A 26,054-nucleotide genomic window follows, 5' to 3' on the forward strand; every position below is an offset into this window, starting at 1 on the left:
ATATATATATATATATATATTATATGTGTGTTATGTATGTGTGTGTGTGTGTGTTATGTGTGTGTGTGTATGTATGTATGTATATATTCTTCAATCCATGCACTCCAACCTTTCTGATTCTGTTATATAGCCAGAGTGTCTACTCAAACAATCTTTATGCACATCCATACGAAATAGAGGGCACTCACAGGTCTTGATAATTTTTATTATTTTATTATCGATGCAAAAATCACATGAGTCATGGCGACTTGATTTGGGAATGGCGAAATTATCAAGACCTGTGAGTGCCCCTCTATTTCGTATGGATGTGTGTGTGTGTGTATGTATGTATATATATATATATATATATATATATATATATATATAAATTGAGAGCAGATTGCACTCCAAGCTAACAAATGTTCCAATACCCTGCAAAATAGGCATACAAAACAGAAAAAACAAAGCGCACTCCTAGGGAACCTTTTTTCAAATCCTTTTACTGGTGAACGTTTTCAGACATATCACGTCCGTCCTCAGACCAAAAAAGGATTTGAAAAAGGTTCCCTAGGAGTGCGCTTTGTTTTTTCTGTTTTATATATATATATATATATATATATATATATATATATATATATATATATATATATATAAATAAATAAAAATATCCTGAGTTCCTGTTTAGAAGGCTTTGGGCATGTCTATTGCTCTGCAGTTGTAATAAAGTGCTACATCTGGTGATTTTAATATTTATACCATTTTGCAGAGGCAATGAGTTTTGCATAATATTATTTGGTTTATATTAATGTTATTAGAAGGGATCAATACAACCGTAAGTATGCCCTGTCATTTTACCAATTTTTGCTACAGCCGACTTAAGATTGTCCTGTCACTATTTGTCTACCCTTGTTTTTTAATATATGTTATTAGAGGAGTTCAATACAGCCGTAAGTATTCCCTGTCATTTTACCAATTTTTGCTACTGCCAAATAAATTAATTGTTGCTGTTTGTCGACCTTGGTCTCCAGCATTTAAATTGTGCAAATGTTTGCTTTTTCCCTAGGTTACAAGGCAGATCCATGAGCATGAGCAGGAGAACGAGTTGCGGGAACAGATGTCAGGATATAAGCGGATGCGGCGCCAGCACCAGAAGCAGCTGATCGCCCTGGAGAATAAGCTGAAGGCTGAGATGGACGAGCACCGCCTTAAGCTGCAGAAGGAGGTGGAGACTCATGCCAACAACTCGTCCATCGAGCTGGAAAAGCTTTCCAAGAGGCAAATAGTAGGCATGGATAAAGAGGTACTACATTTTCAATATTTACGACTCATGCATAAAACACTATAGAAAAGGGGAGGATCAGAGTAGTTTAGTTGACGGTTAAATACACTAGACACATTTTAAGTATCTACTCATTTTATAGATGTTTAATAACTTAAAATATACTTATGTATGCCTTAAAACTAACCAGTGTAATGAATATACATGCAGCTAAAAATTGACTGGTGTAGCAGCATTTAAATTAAAGGGACAGTCAAGTCCAAAAAAACTTTCATGATTAAAATATGGCATGCAATTTTAAACAACTTTCCAAATTACTTTCTCTTGTTAAGTGTATCCAGTCCACGGATCATCCATTACTTGTGGGATATTCTCCTTCCCAACAGAAAGTTGCAAGAGGATCACCCACAGCAGAGCTGCTATATAGCTCCTCCCCTCACTGCCATATCCAGTCATTCTCTTGCAACTCTCAACTAAGATGGAGGTCGTAAGAGGACTGTGGTGTTTTATACTTAGTTTATTTCTTCAATCAAAAGTTTGTTATTTTTAAATGGTACCGGAGTGTACTGTTTATCTCAGGCAGTATTTAGAAGAAGAATCTGCCTGCGTTTTCTATGATCTTAGCAGAAGTAACTAAGATCCTTTGCTGTTCTCACATATTCTGAGGAGTGAGGTAACTTCAGAGGGGGAATAGCGTGCAGGTTTTCCTGTAATAAGGTATGTGCAGTTAAAATATTTTTCTAGGGATGGAATTTGCTAGAAAATGCTGTTGATACCGAAGTAATGTAAGTAAAGCCTTAAATGCAGTGATAGCGACTGGTATCAGGCTTATTAATAGAGATACATACTCTTATAAAAGTGTATTTTAAAACGTTTGCTGGCATGTTTAATCGTTTTTTACATATGTTTGGTGATAAAACTTATTGGGGCCTAGTTTTTTCCACATGGCTGGCTTAAATTTTGCCTCGAAACAGTTCCCTGAGGCTTCCCACTGTTGTAATATGAGTGGGAGGGGCCTATTTTAGCGTTTTTTTGCACAGCAAAAATTACAGACACAGACATCCAGCTTCTTCCTGCATGATCCAGGACTTCTCTGAAGCGCTCAAAAGTCGTATTGAGGGAGGTAAAAAGCCACAGTAGAGCTGTGGCAGTTGTTGTGACTGTTTAAAAAACGTTTTTGTCATTTGTTATTCCGTTTTTGGTATTAAGGGGTTAATCATCCATTTGCAAGTGGGTGCAATGCTCTGCTAACTTATTACATACACTGTAAAAATTTTGTTAGTGTAACTGCATTTTTTCACTGTTATTTCAAAATTTGGGAAAATTTGTGTTTCTTAAAGGCGCAGTAACGTTTTTTATATTGCTTGTAAACTTGTTTTAAAGTGTTTTCCAAGCTTGCTAGTCTCATTGCTAGTCTGTTTAAACATGTCTGACACAGAGGAACCTAGTTGTTCATTATGTTTGAAAGCCATGGTGGAGCTCCATAGGAGAATGTGTACTAAATGTATTGATTTCACCTTAAACAGTAAAGATCAGTCTTTATCTATAAAAGAATTATCACCAGAGGGGTCTGTCGAGGGGGAAGTTATGCCAACTAACTCTCCCCACGTGTCAGACCCTTCGCCTCCCGCTCAGGGGACGCACGCTAATATGGCGCCAATTACATCAGGGACGTCCATATCGATTACCTTGCAGGACATGGCTGCAATCATGAATAATACCCTGTCAGAGGTATTATCTAGATTGCCTGAATTAAGAGGCAAGCGCGATAGCTCTGGGGTTAGGAGAGATACAGAGCGCGCAAATGCTGTTAGAGCCATGTCTGATACTGCGTCACAGTATGCAGAACATGAGGACGGAGAGCTTCAGTCTGTGGGTGACATCTCTGACCTCCGTGTATTGCTTGGGGAGGTATTAGCTGCTCTGAATGACTGTAACACAGTTGCAATTCCAGAGAAATTGTGTAGGCTGGATAGATACTATGCGGTGCCGGTGTGTACTGACGTTTTTCCTATACCTAAAAGGCTTACAGAAATTATTAGCAAGGAGTGGGATAGACCCGGTGTGCCCTTTTCCCCACCTCCTATATTTAGAAAAATGTTTCCAATAGACGCCACTACACGGGACTTATGGCAGACGGTCCCTAAGGTGGAGGGAGCAGTTTCTACTTTAGCAAAGCATACCACTATCCCGGTTGAGGACAGTTGTGCTTTTTCAGATCCAATGGATAAAAAATTGGAGGGTTACCTTAAGAAAATGTTTATTCAACAAGGTTTTATTTTACAGCCCCTTGCATGCATTGCGCCTGTCACTGCTGCGGCGGCATTCTGGTTTGAGGCCCTGGAAGAGGCCATCCAGACAGCTCCATTGAATGAAATTATTGACAAGCTTAGAACGCTTAAGCTAGCTAACTCATTTGTTTCTGATGCCATTGTTCATTTGACTAAACTAACGGCTAAGAATTCCGGATTCGCCATCCAGGCGCGTAGGGCGCTATGGCTTAAATCCTGGTCAGCTGACGTGACTTCAAAGTCTAAATTACTCAACATTCCTTTCAAGGGGCAGACCTTATTCGGGCCTGGCTTGAAGGAAATTATTGCTGACATTACTGGAGGCAAGGGTCATACCCTTCCTCAGGACAGGGCCAAATCAAAGGCCAAACAGTCTAATTTTCGTGCCTTTCGAAATTTCAAGGCAGGAGCAGCATCAACTTCCTCCGCTTCAAAACAAGAGGGAACTGTTGCTCATTCCAGACAGGCCTGGAAACCTAACCAGTCCTGGAACAAGGGAAAGCAGGCCAGAAAGCCTGCTGCTGCCCCCAAGACAGCATGAAGGAACGGCCCCCTATCCGGAAACGGATCTAGTGGGGGGCAGACTTTCTCTCTTCGCCCAGGCGTGGGCAAGAGATGTTCAGGATCCCTGGGCGTTGGAGATCATATCTCAGGGATATCTTCTGAACTTCAAAGCTTCTCCTCCACAAGGGAGATTTCATCTTTCAAGGTTTTCAGCAAACCAGATAAAGAAAGAGGCATTCCTAAGCTGTGTGCAAGACCTCCTAGTAATGGGAGTGATCCATCCAGTTCCGCGGACGGAACAAGGACAGGGATTTTATTCAAATCTGTTTGTGGTTCCCAAGAAAGAGGGAACCTTCAGACCAATCTTGGATCTAAAGATCTTAAACAAATTCCTCAGAGTTCCATCATTCAAAATGGAAACTATTCGGACGATCCTACCCATGATCCAAGAGGGTCAGTATATGACCACAGTGGACTTAAAGGATGCCTACCTTCACATACCGATTCACAAAGATCATCATCGGTTCCTAAGGTTTGCCTTTCTAGACAGGCATTACCAATGTGTAGCTCTTCCCTTCGGGTTGGCCACTGCCCCGAGAAATTTTACAAAGGTTCTGGGCTCACTTCTGGCGGTTCTAAGACCGCGAGGCATAGCGGTGGCTCTGTATCTAGACGACATCCTGATACAGGCGTCAAGCTTTCAAATTGCCAAGTCTCATACAGAGATAGTTCTGGCATTTCTGAGGTCGCATGGGTGGAAAGTGAACGTGGAAAAGAGTTCTCTATCACCACTCACAAGAGTCTCCTTCCTAGGGACTCTTATAGATTCTGTAGAGATGAAAATTTACCTGACGGAGTCCAGGTTATCAAAACTTCTAAATGCTTGCCGTGTCCTTCATTCCATTCAACGCCCGTCAGTGGCTCAGTGCATGGAAGTAATCGGCTTAATGGTAGCGGCAATGGACATAGTGCCATTTGCGCGCCTTCATCTCAGACCGCTGCAATTATGCATGCTAAGTCAGTGGAATGGGGATTACTCAGATTTGTCCCCTCTACTAAATCTGGATCAAGAGACCAGAGATTCTCTTCTCTGGTGGCTTTCTTGGGTCCATCTGTCCAAGGGTATGACCTTTCGCAGGCCAGATTGGACGATTGTAACAACAGATGCCAGCCTTCTAGGTTGGGGCGCAGTCTGGAACTCCCTGAAGGCTCAGGGATCGTGGACTCCGGTGGAGAAACTCCTCCCAATAAATATTCTGGAGTTAAGAGCAATATTCAATGCTCTTCTAGCTTGGCCTCAGTTAGCAACACTGAGGTTCATCAGATTTCAGTCGGACAACATCACGACTGTGGCTTACATCAACCATCAAGGGGGAACCAGGAGTTCCCTAGCGATGTTAGAAGTCTCAAAGATAATTCACTGGGCAGAGTCTCACTCTTGCCACCTGTCAGCGATCCACATCCCAGGTGTAGAGAACTGGGAGGCGGATTTTCTAAGTCGTCAGACTTTTCATCCGGGGGGAGTGGGAACTCCATCCGGAGGTGTTTGCTCAACTGGTCCATCGTTGGGGCAAACCAGAACTGGATCTCATGGCGTCTCGCCAGAACGCCAAGCTTCCTTGTTACGGATCCAGGTCCAGGGACCCGGGAGCAACGCTGATAGATGCTCTAGCAGCTCCTTGGTTCTTCAACCTGGCCTATGTGTTTCCACCGTTTCCTCTGCTCCCTCGACTGATTGCCAAAATCAAACAGGAGAGAGCATCGGTGATTCTGATAGCGCCTGCGTGGCCACGCAGGACCTGGTATGCAGACCTAGTGGACATGTCATCTCTTCCACCATGGACTCTGCCTCTGAGGCAGGACCTTCTAATACAAGGTCCTTTCAATCATCCAAATCTAATTTCTCTGAGACTGACTGCATGGAGACTGAACGCTTGATTCTATCAAGGCGTGGCTTCTCCGAGTCAGTCATTGATACCTTAATACAGGCTCGGAAGCCTGTCACCAGGAAAATCTACCATAAGATATGGCGTAAATATCTTTATTGGTGTGAATCCAAGAGTTACTCATGGAGTAAGGTTAGGATTCCTAGGATATTGTCCTTTCTCCAAGAGGGTTTGGACAAAGGCTTATCAGCTAGTTCTTTAAAAGGACAGATCTCTGCTCTGTCTATTCTTTTGCACAAGCGTCTGGCAGAAGTTCCAGACGTCCAGGCATTTTGTCAGGCTTTGGTTAGGATTAAGCCTGTGTTTAAAACTGTTGCTCCCCCGTGGAGCTTAAACTTGGTTCTTAAAGTTCTTCAGGGAGTTCCGTTTGAACCCCTTCATTCCATTGATATTAAACTTTTATCTTGGAAAGTTCTGTTTTTGATGGCTATTTCCTCGGCTCGAAGAGTCTCTGAGTTATCTGCCTTACATTGTGATTCTGCGTACCAAACCTGGGTTTTTACCTAAGGTGGTTTCTAACAGGAATATCAATCAAGAGATTGTTGTTCCATTATTGTGTCCTAATCCTTCTTCAAAGAAGGAACGTCTTTTGCATAATCTGGACGTAGTCCGTGCCTTGAAGTTTTACTTACAGGCTACTAAAGATTTTCGTCAAACATCTGCCCTGTTTGTCATTTACTCTGGACAGAGGAGAGGTCAAAAAGCTTCGGCAACCTCTCTCTCCTTTTGGCTTCGGAGCATAATACGCTTAGCCTATGAGACTGCTGGACAGCAGCCCCCTGAAAGGATTACAGCTCATTCTACTAGAGCTGTGGCTTCCACCTGGGCCTTTAAAAATGAGGCCTCTGTTGAACAGATTTGCAAGGCTGCGACTTGGTCTACGCTTCACACCTTTTCAAAATTTTACAAATTTGACACTTTTGCTTCTTCGGAGGCTGTTTTTGGGAGAAAGGTTCTACAGGCAGTGGTTCCTTCCGTTTAAGTTCCTGCCTTGTCCCTCCCATCATCCGTGTACTTTAGCTTTGGTATTGGTATCCCACAAGTAATGGATGATCCGTGGACTGGATACACTTAACAAGAGAAAACATAATTTATGCTTACCTGATAAATTTATTTCTCTTGTAGTGTATCCAGTCCACGGCCCGCCCTGTCCTTTTAAGGCAGGTCTAAATTTTAATTAAACTACAGTCACCACTGCACCCTATGGTTTCTCCTTTCTCGTCTTGTTTCGGTCGAATGACTGGATATGGCAGTGAGGGGAGGAGCTATATAGCAGCTCTGCTGTGGGTGATCCTCTTGCAACTTCCTGTTGGGAAGGAGAATATCCCACAAGTAATGGATGATCCGTGGACTGGATACACTACAAGAGAAATAAATTTATCAGGTAAGCATAAATTATGTTTTTTGACCAATTTTGCTTTGTTCTTTTGGTATTCTTACTTGAAAGCTAATTCTAGGAGGTTCATATGCTAATTTCTTAGACCTAAAAGGCCGCCTCTAATCTAAATTCATTTCGCTTGTAAGGTGTATCCAGTCCACGGATCATCCATTACTTGTGGGATATTCTCATTCCCAACAGGAAGTTGCAAGAGGATCACCCACAGCAGAGCTGTCTATATAGCTCCTCCCCTAACTGCCACCTCCAGTCATTCTCTTGCAACTCTCGACAAGCATGGAAGCAGTAAGAGAGATGTGGTGAAATGTAGTTGTTTTTTCTTCAATTCAAAAGTTTGTTATATTTAAATGGTACCTGGAGTTGTACTATTTTAGTCCCAGGCAGAAAATAGAAGAAGAATCTGCCTGTGGTCTCTAATGATCTTAGCAGGTTGTAACTAAGATCCATTGCTGTTCTCACACATAACTGAAGAGAGAGGTAACTTCAGCTGGGGAATGGCGTGCAGGTTATCCTGCTATGAGGTATGTGCAGTTTAATTTTTTTCTAGAAGAATGTAAATGCTAGAAAATGCTGCTGATACCAGATTTATTTAAGGTAAGCCTGATTACAGTGATTTAATAGTGACTAGTATCATGCTTACTGTCAGAGGTAATACTCTTATTATTTTTCAATTCCTGTCATATAAAACGTTTGCTGGGAGTGCTTAAACGTTTTTATATATTTTTTTTGGTGATAAAACTTTATTGGGGCCTAGTTTTTCCACATGGCTGGCTTAAAATTGCCTAGAAATAGTTCCCTTAGGCCTCTCACTGTGCAGACATGAGGGGGAGGGGCCTAATTTCACGCCTAAGTGCGAAATAACTTTTACAGACTGAGATATCCAGTTTCCCTGCAGGAGTCCCCTGAATGCTATAGGACCTCTCTAAAGGGTTTTCTTTCATGTAATTAGCAAGAGTCCATGAGCTAGTGACGTATGGGATATACATTCCTACCAGGAGGGGCAAAGTTTCCCAAACCTCAAAATGCCTATAAATACACCCCTCACCACACCCACAAATCAGTTTTACAAACTTTGCCTCCTATGGAGGTGGTGAAGTAAGTTTGTGCTAGATTCTACGTTGATATGCGCTCCGCAGCAGGTTGGAGCCCGGTTTTCCTCTCAGCGTGCAGTGAATGTCAGAGGGATGTGAAGAGAGTATTGCCTGTTTGATTTCAATGATCTCCTTCTACGGGGTCTATTTCATAGGTTCTCTGTTATCGGTCGTAGAGATTCATCTCTTACCTCCCTTTTCAGATCGACGATATACTCTTATATATATATATATACCATTACCTCTGCTGATTTTCGTTTCAGTACTGGTTTGGCTTTCTACAAACATGTAGATGAGTGTCCTGGGGTAAGTAAGTCTTATTTTCTGTGACACTCTAAAGCTATGGTTGGGCACTTTTTTAAAGTTCTAAATATATGTATTCAAACATTTATTTGCCTTGACTCAGAATGTTCAACATTCCTTTTTTTCAGACAGTCAGTTTCATATTTGGGATAATGCATTTGAATCAATCATTTTTCTTACCTTAAAAATGTGACTTTTTCCCTGTGGGCTGTTAGGCTCGCGGGGGCTGAAAATGCTTCATTTTATTGCGTCATTCTTGGCGCGGACTTTTTTGGCGCAAAAAATCTTTTCTGTTTCCGGCGTCATACGTGTCGCCGGAAGTTGCGTCATTTTTTGACGTTCTTTTGCGCCAAAAATGTCGGCGTTCCGGATGTGGCGTCATTTTGGCGCCAAAAGCATTTAGGCGCCAAATAATGTGGGCGTCTTTTTTTGGCGCTAAAAAAATATGGGCGTCGCTTTTGTCTCCACATTATTTAAGTCTCATTTTTCATTGCTTCTGGTTGCTAGAAGCTTGTTCTTTGGCATTTTTTCCCATTCCTGAAACTGTCATTTAAGGAATTTGATCAATTTTGCTTTATATGTTGTTTTTTCTCTTACATATTGCAAGATGTCTCACGTTGCATCTGAGTCAGAAGATACTTCAGGAAAATCGCTGTCTGGTGCTGGAACTACCAAAGCTAAGTGTATCTGCTGTAAACTTTTGGTAGCTGTTCCTCCAGCTGTTGTTTGTATTAAATGTCATGACAAACTTGTTAATGCAGATAATATTTCCTTTAGTAAAGTACCATTACCTGTTGCAGTTCCAACAACATCTAATGTTCAGAGTGTTCCTGATAACATAAGAGATTTTGTTTCTGAATCCATTAAGAAGGCTATGTCTGTTATTCCTCCTTCTAGTAAACACAAAAAATCTTTTAAAACTTCTCATTATCCAGATGAATTTTTAAATGAACATCATCATTCTGAATCTAATGATTCCTCTGGTTCAGAGGATTCTGTCTCAGAGGTTGATGCTGATAAATCTTCATATTTATTTAAAATGGAATTTATTCGTTCTTTACTTAAAGAAGTTTTAATTGCTTTAGAAATTGAGGATTCTGGTCCTCTTGATACTAAATCTAAACGTTTAGACAAGGTCTTTAAATCTCCTGTGGTTATTCCAGAAGTTTTTCCTGTTCCTGGTGCTATTTCTGAAGTAATTTCCAGAGAATGGAATAATTTGGGTAATTCATTTACTCCCTCTAAACGTTTTAAGCAATTATATCCTGTGCCGTCCGACAGATTAGAGTTTTGGGACAAAATCCCTAAAGTTGATGGGGCTATTTCTACCCTTGCTAAACGTACTACTATTCCTACGGCAGATGGTACTTCCTTTAAGGATCCTTTAGATAGGAAAATTGAATCCTTTCTAAGAAAAGCTTATCTGTGTTCAGGTACTCTTCTTAGACCTGCTATATCATTGGCTGATGTTGCTGCAGCTTCAACTTTTTGGTTGGAAACTTTAGCGCAACAAGTAACAGATCATGATTCTCATAATATTATTATTCTTCTTCAACATGCTAATAAATTTATCTGTGATTCCATTTTTGATATTATCAGAGTTGATGTCAGGTTTATGTCTCTAGCTATTTTAGCTAGAAGAGCTTTATGGCTTAAAACTTAGAATGCTGATATGTCTTCTAAATCGACTCTACTTTCCCTTTCTTTCCAGGGTAATAAATTATTTGGTTCTCAGTTGGATTCTATTATCTCAACTGTTACTGGTGGGAAAGGATCTTTTTTACCACAGGATAAAAAATCTAAAGGTAAAAACAGGGCTAATAATCGTTTTCGTTCCTTTCGTTTCAACAAAGAACAAAAGCCTGATCCTTCATCCTCAGGAGCAGTTTCAGTTTGGAAACCATCTCCAGTCTGGAATAAATCCAAGCCTTCTAGAAAAGCAAAGCCAGCTTCTAAGTCCACATGAAGGTGCGGCCCTCATTCCAGCTCAGCTGGTAGGGTGCAGATTACGTTTTTTCAAAGAAATTTGGATCAATTCTGTTCACAATCTTTGGATTCAGAACATTGTTTCAGAAGGGTACAGAATTGGTTTCAAGATAAGACCTCCTGCAAAGAGATTTTTTCTTTCCCGTGTCCCAGTAAACCCAGTGAAAGCTCAAGCATTTCTGAAATGTGTTTCAGATCTAGAGTTGGCTGGAGTAATTATGCCAGTTCCAGTTCTGGAACAGGGGCTGGGGTTTTATTTGAATCTCTTCATTGTACCAAAGAAGACCAGACCAGTTCTGGATCTAAACATATTGAATCGTTATGTAAGGATACCAACATTCAAAATGGTAACTGTAAGGACTATCTTGCCTTTTGTTCAGCAAGGGCATTATATGTCTACAATAGATTTACAGGATGCATATCTGCATATTCCGATTCATCCAGCTCACTATCAGTTCCTGAGATTCTCTTTCCTGGACAAGCATTACCAGTTTGTGGCTCTGCCGTTTGGCCTAGCTACAGCTCCAAGAATTTTTACAAAGGTTCTCGGTGCCCTTCTGTCTATAATCAGAGAACAGGGTATTGTGGTATTTCCTTATTTGGACGATATCTTGGTACTTGCTCAGTCTTCACATTTAGCAGAATCTCATACGAATCGACTTGTGTTGTTTCTTCAAGATCATGGTTGGAGGATCAATTCACTAAAAAGTTCATTGATTCCTCAGACAAGGGTAACCTTTTTGGGTTTCCAGATAGATTCAGTGTCCATTACTCTGTCTTTGACAGACAAGAGACGTCTAAAATTGATTTCAGCTTGTCAAAACCTTCAGTCACAATCATTCCCTTCGGTAGCCTTATGCATGGAAATTCTAGGTCTTATGACTGCTGCATCGGACGCGATCCCCTTTGCTCGTTTTCACATGCGACCTCTTCAGCTCTGTATGCTGAACCAATGGTGCAGGGATTACACAAAGATATCTCAATTAATATCTTTAAAACCGATTGTACGACATTCTCTGACGTGGTGGACAGATCACCATCGTTTAATTCAGGGGGCTTCTTTTGTTCTTCCGACCTGGACTATAATCTCAACAGAGGCAAGTCTTACAGGTTGGGGAGCTGTGTGGGGGTCTCTGACGGCACAAGGGGTTTGGGAATCTCAGGAGGTGAGATTACCGATCAATATTTTGGAACTCCGTGCAATTTTCAGAGCTCTTCAGTCTTGGCCTCTTCTGAAGAGAGAGTCGTTCATTTGTTTTCAGACAGACAATGTCACAACTGTGGCATACATCAATCATCAAGGAGGGACTCACAGTCCTCTGGCTATGAAAGAAGTATCTCAAATTCTGGTTTGGGCGGAATCCAGCTCCTGTCTAATCTCTGCGGTTCATATCCCAGGTATAGACAATTGGGAAGCGGATTATCTCAGTCGCCAAACGTTGCATCCGGGCGAATGGTCTCTTCACCCAGAGGTATTTCTTCAGATTGTTCAAATGTGGGAACTCCCAGAAATAGATCTGATGGCTTCTCATCTAAACAAGAAACTTCCCAGGTATCTGTCCAGATCCCGGGATCCTCAGGCGGAGGCAGTGGATGCATTATCACTTCCTTGGAAGTATCATCCTGCCTATATCTTTCCGCCTCTAGTTCTTCTTCCAAGAGTAATCTCCAAGATTCTGAAGGAATGCTCGTTTGTTCTGCTGGTAGCTCCAGCATGGCCTCACAGGTTTTGGTATGCGGATCTTGTCCGGATGGCCTCTTGCCAGCCGTGGACTCTTCCGTTAAGACCAGACCTTCTGTCACAAGGTCCTTTCTTCCATCAGGATCTCAAATCCTTAAATTTAAAGGTATGGAGATTGATCGCTTGATTCTTGGTCAAAGAGGTTTCTCTGACTCTGTGATTAATACTATGTTACAGGCTCGTAAATCTGTATCTAGAGAGATATATTATAGAGTCTGGAAGACTTATATTTCTTGGTGTCTTTCTCATCATTTTTCCTGGCATTCTTTTAGAATTCCGAGAATGTTACAGTTTCTTCAGGATGGTTTAGATAAAGGTTTGTCCGCAAGTTCCTTGAAAGGACAAATCTCTGCTCTTTCTGTTCTTTTTCACAGAAAGATTGCTAATCTTCCTGATATTCATTGTTTTGTACAAGCTTTGGTTCGTATAAAACCTGTCATTAAGTCTATTTCTCCTCCTTGGAGTTTGAATTTGGTTCTGGGGGCTCTTCAAGCTCCTCCTTTTGAACCCATGCATTCATTGGACATTAAATTACTTTCTTGGAAAGTTTTGTTCCTTTTGGCCATCTCTTCTGCCAGAAGAGTCTCTGAATTATCTGTTCTTTCTTGTGAGTCTCCTTTTCTGATTTTTCATCAGGATAAGGCGGTATTGCAAACTTCTTTTGAATTTTTGCCTAAGGTTGTGAATTCCAACAACATTAGTAGAGAAATTGTGGTTCCTTCATAATGTCCTAATCCTAAGAATTCTAAGGAGAAATCGTTGCATTCTTTGGATGTTGTTAGAGCTTCGAAATATTATGTTGAAGCTACTAAGTCTTTCCGAAAGACTTCTAGTCTATTTGTCATCTTTTCCGGTTCTAGAAAAGGTCAGAAAGCTTCTGCCATTTCTTTGGCATCTTGGTTGAAATCCTTAATTCACCATGCTTATGTCGAGTCGGGTAAAACTCCGCCTCAAAGGATTACAACTCATTCTACTAGGTCAGTTTCAACTTCCTGGGCGTTTAGGAATGAGGCTTCGGTTGATCAGATTTGCAAAGCAGCAACGTGGTCCTCTTTGCATACTTTTACTAAATTCTACCATTTTGATGTGTTTTCTTCTTCTGAAGCAGTTTTTGGTAGAAAAGTACTTCAGGCAGCGGTTTTAGTTTGAATCTTCTGCTTATGTTTTCATTAAACTTTATTTTGGGTGTGGATTATTTTCAGCAGGAATTGGCTGTCTTTATTTTATCCCTCCCTCTCTAGTGACTCTTGCGTGGAAAGATCCACATCTTGGGTAGTCATTATCCCATACGTCACTAGCTCATGGACTCTTGCTAATTACATGAAAGAAAACATAATTTATGTAAGAACTTACCTGATAAATTTCATTTCTTTCATATTAGCAAGAGTCCATGAGGCCCACCCTTTTTGTGGTGGTTATGATTTTTTTGTATAAAGCACAACTATTCCAATTCCTTATTTTATATGCTTTCGCACTTTTTTTATCACCCCACTTCTTGGCTATTCGTTAAACTGATTTGTGGGTGTGCTGAGGGGTGTATTTATAGGCATTTTGAGGTTTGGGAAACTTTGCCCCTCCTGGTAGGAATGTATATCCCATACGTCACTTGCTCATGGACTCTTGCTAATATGAAAGAAATGAATTTATCAGGTAAGTTCTTACATAAATTATGTTTTTAGGCTTTCCAAAGTCGTTTGTATGGCAAGGTAGGGCCACAGCAGAGCTGTGGCAGTTTGTTGTGACTGTTAAAAAACGTCTATATCGTTTTTTTGATCCGTTTTTTAAACTAAGGGGTTAATCATCCATTTGCAAGTGGGTGCAATACTCTGTTAGCCTATTATACACACTGTAAAAATTTTGTTTGATTTACTGCTTTTTTTCACTGTTTCAAATTCTGACCTTTTTTATTTTTCTTAAAGGCACAGTACCGTTTTTATTTTTGCTTGTTAACTTGCTTTAAAGTGTTTTCCAAGCTTGCTGGTCTCATTGCTAGTCTGTTTAACCCCTTAATGACCACAGCACTTTTCCATTTTCTGTCCGTTTGGGACCAAGGCTATTTTTACATTTTTGCAGTGTTTGTGTTTAGCTGTAATTTTCCTCTTACTCATTTACTGTACCCACACATATTATATACCGTTTTTCTCGCCATTAAATGGACTTTCTAAAGATACCATTATTTTCATCATATCTTATAATTTACTATAAAAAAATTATAAAATATGAGGAAAAATTAAAAAAAAATAAACTTTTTCTAACTTTGACCCCCAAAATCTGTTACATATCTACAACCACCAAAAACACCTATGCTAAATATTTTCTAAATTTTGTCCTGAGTTTAGAAATACCCAATGTTTACATGTTCTTTGCTTTTTTTGCAAGTTATAGGGCCATATATACAAATAGCACTTTGCTATTGCCAAACCATTTTTTTTTTTTTTTTCAAAATTAGCGCTAGTTACATTAGAACACTGATATCTTTCAGGAATCTCTGAATATCCATTGACATGTATATATTTTTTTTAGTAGACAACCCAAAGTATTGATCTAGGCCCATTTTGGTATATTTCATGCCTCCATTTCACCGCCAAATGCGATCAAATAAAAAAAATTGTTCACTTTTTCACAAACTTTAGGTTTCTCACTGAAATTATTTACAAACAGCTTGTGCAATTATGGCACAAATGGTTGTAAATTCTTCTCTGGGATCCCCTTTGTTCAGAAATAGACTTATATGGCTTTGGTGTTGCTTTTTGGTAATTAGAATGCCACTAAATGTCACTGCGCACCACACGTGTATTATGCCCAGCAGTGAAGGGGTTAATTAGGGAGCATGTAGGGAGCTTTTTGGGGTAATTTTAGCTTTAGTGTAGTGTAGTAGACAACTCCAAGTATTGATCTAGGCCCATTTTGGTATATTTCATGCCACCATTTCACCGCCAAATGCGATCAAATTAAAAAAAAACGTTAAATTTTTCACAATTTTAGGTTTCTCACTGAAATCTTTGGCGTTGCTTTTTGGTATTTAGAAGGCCGCTAAATTCCGCTGCGCATCACACGTGTATTATGGCTAGCAGTGAAGGGGTTAATTAGGTAGCTTGTAGGGTTAATATCACATTTAGTGTAGAGCTCAGCCTCCCACCTGAAACATCAGACCCCCTGATCCCTCCCAAACAGCTCTCTTCCCTCCCCCACCCCACAATTGTCCCCGCCATCTTAAGTACTGGCAGAAAATCCTGAATACCATAAACTCAATACTCAAACAATTAAATCGGTTGATGAATATCAGACAGAAATTATAACCAACAAAAACAGTAAAATCAAGAGAGATGAGGAAGATTATAGTAAAGGAGAAGTTTACACTTTCAATAGAACTAAATCTAATAAAGCCAATGATTGGACTGTGGTTCAACATCACAAAAATAAAAATAACCATAATCATCAGTCCTATTATAATTCCAATAGGAACAATAAACATAATCATAATAATCAATTCAGTCACAATACACAGTTTCCACGTGATAACCATCATGGGGACTCTAGTGGCAGTCGTAACACTGAATCTTACCAATACCATGGGGGCCCTGGTGGTAATCGTAACACAGAATCTCACCATAATAGACCGACCTATATAGATAGAGATTACAGAGGAACATCACAATATCAGGAATACCATAACCCTAACTACATTCCCATCAACAATAGATTCCAAGCTCTTAGTTCTGGGCAAGATGAGGTATTTGACCACTTGAGAGAAGAAAGACCTTCTACATCCAGGGCCACTATCACCCCACCTACTCCATCCGGGCCTTTTTTAGAGAATTCGAACCTCGCACCCCTATGGAGGCGACCGAACTCTACCATAAACCAAAAGAAAAGACCTTACCCAAACGGGGAAGGAGAGGGAGAGGGAAAAAAAACTCCTAAAACTAAGAAAGGGTATATTTAATCTCTCTTCCCACACACTATCTGATGATGAAGTGAGAGTTCTGGGAAGAGGTCTTTCTTATTGCCCTCCCAATCCTCATAATATCTTTGAGCTTTTTGTGGATCTCAATAAATATACCCGCAAACTGTCTATTCAGAGATATTTTGCAATGAAGGCATTGAGAAAACAAAACATAGAGGGTTCACCCGTCCTATTGAATTCAGGTCAGACGAGAAACCCTTCTATGGTTATATCATATGATCCGAGCTCATTAATGGAGGAATTATTTGAGGGGGTAATACACACCTCATTGGCTCCTCCCTCGTCCTTCTATCCTCCTAAGGAGGAAGTGTCTTATAATGATTTATATCAGCAATTGGTTTTAGAAGATTTTGAATCTATGCCAAAAAGGATCATGGGTAAAAAGAAAACTTGGCCCAATGAAGCTAGAGCCCTTAGAAGTCTGATGGATGACCATAATTTGGTCATCCGTCAGGCTGACAAGGGCGGAGGCATAGTACTACAAAATTATTCAGACTATGTAAAAGAAGCTTGTCGGATTTTAGAAGACACTAATTATTACACTAAACTAAAGTATGACCCCACCACAGAGTATATGAAAATTCTTATCACCTTACTGGAAAAAGGCCTTAATTTAAAGATCCTTACTAAAAAAGAGAAAAGATATCTGACTCCCGACCATCCGAGCATACCTTATTACTACCATCTCCCCAAATTGCACAAGAATGAAAAAGAGCCTCCAGGTAGGCCTATTATAGCTGGCATGAATAGTATTACCGACAGATTGTCAGAATATATTGACATTTACCTACAGAGGTATGTCATTAACTTACCATCTTATATTAAGGATACTAAAGACTTGCTCATCAAACTTTCTCTTGTGCAATTGGATAAAAGTAAGAATTGTCTCTGGCTCACATGTGATGTCGGATCACTTTATTCGAATATATCACATGATTTGGGGATTTACACCACACAGATATATTTGAATAGAGACCTGTATATGCCTTCAATTCAAAAGGAATATTTAATTTCACTCATTTATTTTATTTTAAAACACAATTATTTTCAGTTTCTTGACATTTTTTTCATACAGATTAGGGGAACGGCCATGGGCACCAGATTTGCCCCTAGTTTTGCCAATCTTTTTATGGGTTGTTATGAAGATCATTACATTTATAATTCGCAATGGTTCTATGGCCGTTATATAGATGACCTTATTTTTATTTTTGATGGCTCAGAATCAGAAGCTTTAGATTTTGTATCACACCTAAATGATAACAATATGGGCATTGGGTTTACCCATAATTTACAAAGGGAAAGTATAGAGTTTTTGGATGTGATCCTTTCCTGGGATAAGAAAGAGAACATATCTACGTCCACTTTTTTTTTAAAAAGTGGACTGCAATAATTTCCTACATTTTTCAAGCAACCATTTAACAAAATGGAAAACCAATATTCCTTTCAGTCAGTTTTGCAGACTGCGAAGGAACTGCAGTACCATTGACCAATATAATCAGCAATCACAGATCCTTAAATGCAGATTTATCGAAAAGGGATACCCGGCTGAATTGATAACAAAGGGCTACGAGAGAGCCAAAAACCTACATAGGGAACAATTACTATCATCTGTCTCATCGAAAGAGAGAGATAAGGAGATTATTAACAAAGTCCTCAAGAAACATTGGTCGATCATTTTAAAAGACCCAGTCTTGAAGAAAACACTTCCATCTCAACCCAAATTAGTTTTCAAAAGAGCCCCTACTTATAAACAAAAACTAGCCCCCAGTAAGGTGGTCATGTCAAAAAGGAAATCTGTTAATATCACCAGACTGGGAGATCAGACTCATAACCATACCTCTAATAAAACAGGGGCCTTTAGATGTGGAAAGAAACAATGTTACATGTGCAAATATATAACACACGGTCACAGTGACATATTATCCAACAACACAAAGGAGTCATTCCCTATAAAAAACAGATTGTCCTGTGACTCCAATTATATAATATACGCACTGTCCTGCCAATGTGGGATCCAGTATATAGGTAGGACCTGCAGAAAGGTTAGGACCAGATGGAGCGAACACTTGAGGAACATTAAATCCAAATCACTAAAACACAGTGTTTCCAGACATATTTGTAATAGCTATATTCCTGGTAAATGCTCATTCAAAATAACACCATTGGAAAGAATTCCTCCATGTAATATGTACAATAGGTTCTCTAAATTGAGACAAAGGGAAACCTATTGGATTTTCAAATTCAATAGTTTATTTCCCACTGGCCTTAATGAGGTCATAGATTCTGCAGCATTTTTGTAAATATTTATGTTCATATATACACACAGGATACTGCTGTTTTCAATACATGTATAGTTATATGTGCATTTGTTCGCTGGACTTTCCCTACCCTATTGTTGTTGGCTCCGCATCTACAAGTATTATATTTTAAATCACACACTTAGGAAATCTTTCTAATTATCTGTTATGGTTAGATGCAAAACATCTTAATTGGGAACATTTGCTATTTTATTTTTTGTAGCCTCCACTTTTTACATTGTTAGTATCTCACATCACTTTATCACATTATCTATAATTACACTCATTCACCACATAACTCACATATTTTATTATTGACAAATATTGCTAGCCCATTTACACCCCCCCAACATTTTCATTATAGCCCTGCACTGGGCGACAATGTCACTATAGTATTTACTTTTCTATTATTAATATAACTCACTTCTATTAATTATATCATCCACACATATATTTGGATGTAAGTCACTCATTGTTATTCACCAGTTATTCACCTCATACACTTCACGTCATTTTTATTTATATTTATTGAATGAAATGGCAACTTAGAGATCTCTTTTGATCGCCAAAATCACAAGCCAGAACATTCTATTTTGAGTTGACAGGTGTTTTCTAGTTTTTTATTTAAAGTTACTCTCCTTGTTTTCATCAATTAACATGGAAATTTAGAGACTCCTCTGATCGCCAAAATCACAAGATAAAACATTTTATTTTTATTGACTTGTGGATTTTATAGTTTATCGCCATGAGTTCACGATGTGTAATTCCACATTTATAGAGATATTTATTCCCTTGTGTACTTTTAGGTTCCATTATATCGATCACAATATTATATATTTATATATATATATATATATATATATAAGTAACCAATAATATGATATTCACTACAATTCACAGTTTCCTATTGGTGTTAGAGATATATATGGGCGTAACCATCTCGCCCTATGCTACCTTAATGGGTAGAGATACATATGTGTACGGGCTGAAGTGATCATGTGATCATGCGTCGTCTCTTTTGACGTCCTAAATCATGGCAATAGCTATTTGCTATTTTCCCGATCACATGACGCTACGTCATGATAATACTATTTGTAGTTTTAGCACGCATCATAGAGCGTAACCAATGAGAATAGGATATAAGGACAGGCCCCCAACACGGTACCAATCTATTGGCTAAGAACACAACATATGTTAGCTTGTTTACTTCCATATCAATATTCACAGGGAACGATCGAAACTGTCAATCTTCGATCTAACCGTTTACCATCATATATTTGTTATAGACACATTGGCAAACAATAGTTCATACTTGACAATATAGGTGTCACATATAAATTTGACTAATTAGACATTACACCACCACAACAATTGGGAGTATTGGGAAAGGAAGGACGTGATAGGTTAATCTGTGCAAAGGAAGGGGAGGGTTCATTTGAACATTAGGTTACTGAGCCCTATATAAAGGGCACCCATATACACAATGAATATACAAGCCTGAGGAAACAGGGTGTTCCCCGAGAAACGCGTCACTATATTGTATGGTATTTTATGGGGAGATAGGTTGTCATCACCCAGCTGTAATTTGTTATACCTTTTGGTATTTTTAGTTTGTATAATAAAATACTGATTTTATACTTTTACATAAGTCTGGTGTTGGTGTGACTATCCTCATAGCAGTAACCTAAGGGCATTATAGCCCTTCCTCCTTCTTCCACTGCAGTTTCGGCTGGAGTTTGTCATTATTATTAGGAGCACTGGTCTGGGATCCAGAAGACACAGATTTCCAGCGTATTTGGGGGAGATCCATACGCAGCCAGCTGGTTTGCTGTTGAAAACCAGCCTGCCCCTACTGGCACAAGAGAGTGCCGCCTCTTTTGTGAGTACCCTTATTCTGCTCCTTTATTGGATATTCTGGTTATACTGATCTACACATGTGGTGCCTCTGTTTCTGTTTTTGTTTTACATCCTAAAATAAGCTATATTTGTTTTTTTTGTGTTTTTTTAAAAAGCATATTTACATATGCTGCTGTGTACTATCCCCCCCTTAGCCCCCAACCTCACTGATCCCCCCCCCAAACAGCTCTATAACCCTCCCACTCTAACTTAATCTGCACCATCTTGGGTACTGGCAGCTGTCTGCCAGTACCCAGTTTAGAAGAAAACATGTTTTTTTTTTTTAATTTTTATTAAAATTTTCTGTAGTGTAGCTTCCCCCCACACAAAACCAACCCCCCACCCCTCCTTGATCTCTTTTTGTGCTTTTGCACAAACAAGATTTGGGCATTTTTTACTAAAAATATTTTCCGTAGTGTAGCGGTTCCCACCCGCTCCCGCCCCGTGCACGCGCCCGCTCGCCACCCTCCATGCACGTGTGCGCGCCCCCTAACGGTCCCGCCCCCCTTGACGTCACAGGGCACACCGATGGCCGCCCACCCGCCTCCCAAGTCGGCTCCCACCCACCAACGATACCGGCCATCGATGTCCGGTGCAGAGAGGGCCACGGAGTGGCTCTCTCTGCATCGAATGGCCATGTAAGGTTATTGCAGGATGCCTCCATATCGAGGCATCACTGCAATAACCGGAAAGCAGCTGGAAGCGAGCAGGATCGCTTCCAGCTGCTTTCCACACCGAGGACGTGCAGGGTACGTCCTCAGGCGTTAACTGCCTTTTTTTTTTGAGGACGTACCCTGCACGTCCTCGGTCATTAAGGGGTTAAACATGTCTGACATAGAGGAAACTCCTTGTTCATTATGTTTAGAAGCCATGGTGGAACCCCCTCTTAGAATGTGTACCAAATGTACTGATTTCACTTTAAGTAATAAAGACCATATTCTGTCTTTAAAAAATTTATCACCAGAGGAATCTGACGAGGGGGAAGTTATGCCGACTAACTCGCCCCGCGTGTCAGAACCTTTAAATCCCGCTCAAGGGACTCACGCTCAAGAGGCGCCAAGTACATCTAGCGCCCATGGCGTTTACTTTACAAGACATGGCGGCAGTCATGGATAATACACTCAGCGGTATTATCCAGACTACCTGGGTTACGAGGAAAGCGAGACAGCTCTGGAGTTAGAAGAAATACAGAGCATACTGACGCTTTAGTAGCTATGTCTGATACCCCCTCACAATATGCAGAAGCTGAGGAAGGAGAGCTTCTTTTTGTGGGTGATTTTTCTGACTCAGGGAAGAGGATTCAACCTGATTCTGAAATATCAACATTTAAATTTAAGCTTGAACACCTCCGCGTGTTGCTCAGGGAGGTTTTAGCTGCTCTGAATGACTGTGATACAATTGCAGTGCCAGAGAAATTGTGTAGATTGGATAAATACTATGCAGTGCCTGTTTACAGAAATTATTACTAAGGAATGGGATAGACCAGGTGTGCCGTTCTCTCCCCCTCCTATTTTTAAGAAAATGTTTCCAATAGATGCCGCCACACGGGACTTATGGCAAACGGTCCCTAAGGTGGAGGGAGCAGTTTCTACACTAGCTAAGCGTACTACTATCCCTGTCGAGGACAGTTGTGCTTTCTTAGATCCAATGGATAAAAAGTTAGAGGGTTACCTTAAGAAAATGTTTATTCAACAAGGTTTTATTCTACAGCCCCTTGCATGCATTGCCCCAGTCACTGCTGCTGCGGCCTTCTGGTTTGAGTCTCTGGAAGAGGCTTTACAGGTAGAGACCCCATTGGATGATATACTTGACAAGCTTAGAGCACTTAAGCTAGCCAATTCTTTTGTTTCTGATGCCATTGTTCATTTGACTAAACTAACGGCTAAGAATTCTGGTTTTGCTATTCAGGCGCGTAGGGCGCTATGGCTTAAATCATGGTCAGCTGACGTTACTTCAAAGTCTAAGCTGCTTAATATTCCCTTCAAGGGGCAGACCCTATTCGGGCCTGGTTTGAAGGAGATCATTTCTGATATCACTGGAGGAAAAGGTCATGCCCTTCCTCAGGATAGGTCCAAATCAAGGGCCAAACAGTCTAATTTTCGTGCCTTTCGAAACTTCAAGGCGAGTGCGGCATCAACTTCCTCTAATACAAAACAAGAGTGAACTTTTGCCCAGTCCAAGTCAGTCTGGAGACCTAACCAGACTTGGAACAAAGGTAAGCAGGCCAAAATGCCTGCTGCTGCCTCTAAGACAGCATGAAGGATTGCCCCCCGATCCGGTAACGGATCTAGTAGGGGGTAGACTTTTGCTCTTCGCCCAGGCTTGGGCAAGAGATGTCCAGGATCCTTGGGCGTTGGAAATTGTATCCCAGGGATATCTTCTGGACTTCAGAGCTTCTCCAAAAGGGAGATTTCACCTTTCACAATTATCTGCAAACCAGATAAAGAGAGAGGCATTTTTACACTGTGTTCAAGACTTCCTAGTTATGGGAGTGATCCACCCAGTTCCAAGGGAGGAACAGGGACAAGGATTCTATTCAAATCTGTTTGTGGTTCCCAAAAAAGAGGGAACCTTCAGACCAATCTTAGATCTCAAGATCTTAAACAAATTTCTCAGGGTCCCATCATTCAAGATGGAGACTATTCGAACCATCCTACCTATGATCCAGGAGGGTCAATACATGACTACAGTGGATTTAAAGGATGCTTCTCTTCATATTCCGATACACAAAGATCATCATCGGTTTCTCAGGTTTAGCCTTCCTAGACAGGCATTACCAGTTTGTAGCTCTTCCCTTTGGGTTAGCTACAGCTCCAAGAATCTTTACGAAGGTTCTGGGGGTCACTTCTGGCAGTCCTAAGGCCGCGGGGCATAGCAGTGGCCCCTTATTTAGACGACATTCTGATACAGGCGTCAAATTTCCAAATTGCCAAGTCTCATATGGACCTAGTTCTGGCATTTCTGAGGTCGCATGGGTGGAAAGTGAACGAAGAAAAGAGTTCTCTGTCCCCTCTCACAAGAGTTTCCTTTCTGGGAACTCTAATAGATTCTGTAGAAATGAGGATTTACCTGACAGAGATCAGGTTATCAAAACTTCTAAATTATTGCCGTGTTCTTTATTCCACTTCTTTGGTGGCTCAGTGTATGGAAGTAATCGGCTTAATGGTAGCGGCAATGGACATAGTGCGGTTTGCCCGTCTGCATCTCAGACCGCTGCAACTCTGCATGCTCAGTCAGTGGAATGGGGATTACACAGATTTGTCCCCTCTACTAAATCTGGATCAAGAGACCAGGGATTCTCTAATCTGGTGGCTATCTCGGGTCCATCTGTCCAAAGGTATGACCTTTCGCAGGCCAGATTGGACAATTGTAACGACAGATGCCAGCCTTCTAGGCTGGGGGGCAGTCTGGAACTTATGTGTTTCCACCGTTTCCTCTGCTCCCTCGTCTGATTGCCAAAATCAAGCAGGAGAGAGCATCAGTGATTTTGATAGCACCTGCGTGGCCACGCAGGACTTGGTATGCAGATCTGGTGGACATGTCATCCCTTCCACCATGGACTCTGCCTCTGAGACAGGACCTTCTACTTCAGGGTCCTTTCAACCATCCAAATCTTATTTCTCTGAGACTGACTGCCTGGAGATTGAACGCTTGATTTTATCAAAGCGTGGCTTCTCCGAGTCAGTTATTGATACCTTAATTCACGCACGAAAGCCTGTCACGAGGAAAATCTATCATAAGATATGGCGTAAATATCTTTACTGGTGTGAATCCAAGGGTTACTCATGGAGTAAAGTCAGGATTCCCAGGATATTATCTTTTCTCCAAGAAGGATTGGAAAAGGGATTGTCAGCTAGTTCCTTAAAGGGACAGATTTCTGCTCTGTCTATTCTTTTGCACAAGCGTCTGGCAAATGTTCCAGACGTTCAGGTGTTTTGTCAGGCTTTAGTATTAATCTTAATTCATGTTGCTTAATGTTCTTAGAATAAATTCTAATGATTGAATTGCAGTGTTTCTGTATGTATAGATGTGGTTCTGTTATAGGGGCTTCATAGCAGTTTTGTTTTTAATTTTTGTACATGGTCTACCTATTTTTCACAAGCAGATGGTGCTGTTGCATTTATAGAATGTAAATTACAAGATTGTAAGGGTTAAAATCCCAAGGTGAGCTATTTAAACAGGTGTACCTGTACTATTACTTACCACATGATTAAGGGGCATGGTTCCCCGAAACGTCGTGGCTGTTTGACTCTGCACTCTCTCTAATAAAGTATTGAAACTTTGGCATGTTGGAGAGCTTCATTTCACTTTATTCTACTATTGTTGGGGAGTTTTGTAGTGACTCCTTGAAGCTCTAACCTGTGAGTATCGCTGCTGGATGAATTGCACAATTTGATTGTTTTTTCACTACTTCATCCGTGCACTACCAAGCCTGTTTTCAAGATGTTAAGTCAAGAGGAACCTGCAGGGTCACAAACTTTTACCTATACAGAGTTTGAAGCCTCTAGAATCACTACACTGGTGAAAGGATCACGGAATTTTTTACACACTGTACCTAAACAAGTGGCAAGTAATGAATATGAGAAACTAACTAAGAGGCAGCTGGCATATGATCTCCATGCCACCACTCTGGCCGAATATCACAGAGTCAAGAGGATTCCCAGGGGTTTACGGATGAATACCAGACCGACACTGTTGAAGGACAATCAGGAGTATTGCAAAAAGTTTGAGCAGATCCTCAACAAATGCTCCTTTGACCTGATTGTCCTTACAGTTGAATATTTACAGATTGACCTGAACAACATCAAGGTGGCTATTGCAACATTGGAGGAGGAGATTCGTCAGAGTATTTCCACAGAGGAATGGGACAAATTGATATCTTCCAACAAAGAATTACTCACCGAGATGAGAACAACGATCGAGGAAAGGAAGAGGTTAAAGTTCCAAAGGGACACTGATGATTATTCCTCCAATCGGATCTACCGCTGGGTGTACGACCCTATGGGAAAAGAGCGTTACGTCACTTCCGGTGCAAGGAGAAGGCAACAGCGACGTAACGCAACGTCAGGCAGCAGCTCCGATTCATCCTCTGATTTTTTACAAACAGAGGCCTCCGACAGTGCAGGAGAAGGGGCCGGAAACATCGGAGGCACAAGCAAGTCTACCAAGGTAAACAAGACCAACAAAGCCTTAACCAACAGAGTTACCAGGGCACGCAAAAAGATATAGTTGTTAATATATCTGATTGCCCGCTTGATACGAGGGAAGCGGATGTTCTACAGAAAGGACTATCATTTCGCCCACTGAATGACTGTGATTTTTTTAACCTTAACAAGGATTTGTATAGGTTTTTCAGGAATGTTAGATTAAAATTCTGG

At 40.6% G+C, this 26,054-nt stretch overlaps 1 protein-coding gene across 1 annotated transcript in view; it reads left to right on the forward strand.

Moving 5' to 3' along the window:
• TAOK3 (TAO kinase 3) overlaps positions 1-26,054 on the forward strand; it is a gene marked incomplete in the record, with an annotated part of 945,289 nt that overhangs the window by 629,915 nt on the left and 289,320 nt on the right. Inside the window, 1 exon segment of the mRNA XM_053701678.1 lies at positions 1,043-1,279. Coding sequence (XP_053557653.1) covers positions 1,043-1,279 — 237 coding nt within the window.

The sequence above is a fragment of the Bombina bombina genome, chromosome 2, assembly GCF_027579735.1.
Source record: "Bombina bombina isolate aBomBom1 chromosome 2, aBomBom1.pri, whole genome shotgun sequence".
Lineage (NCBI taxonomy): Eukaryota > Metazoa > Chordata > Amphibia > Anura > Bombinatoridae > Bombina > Bombina bombina.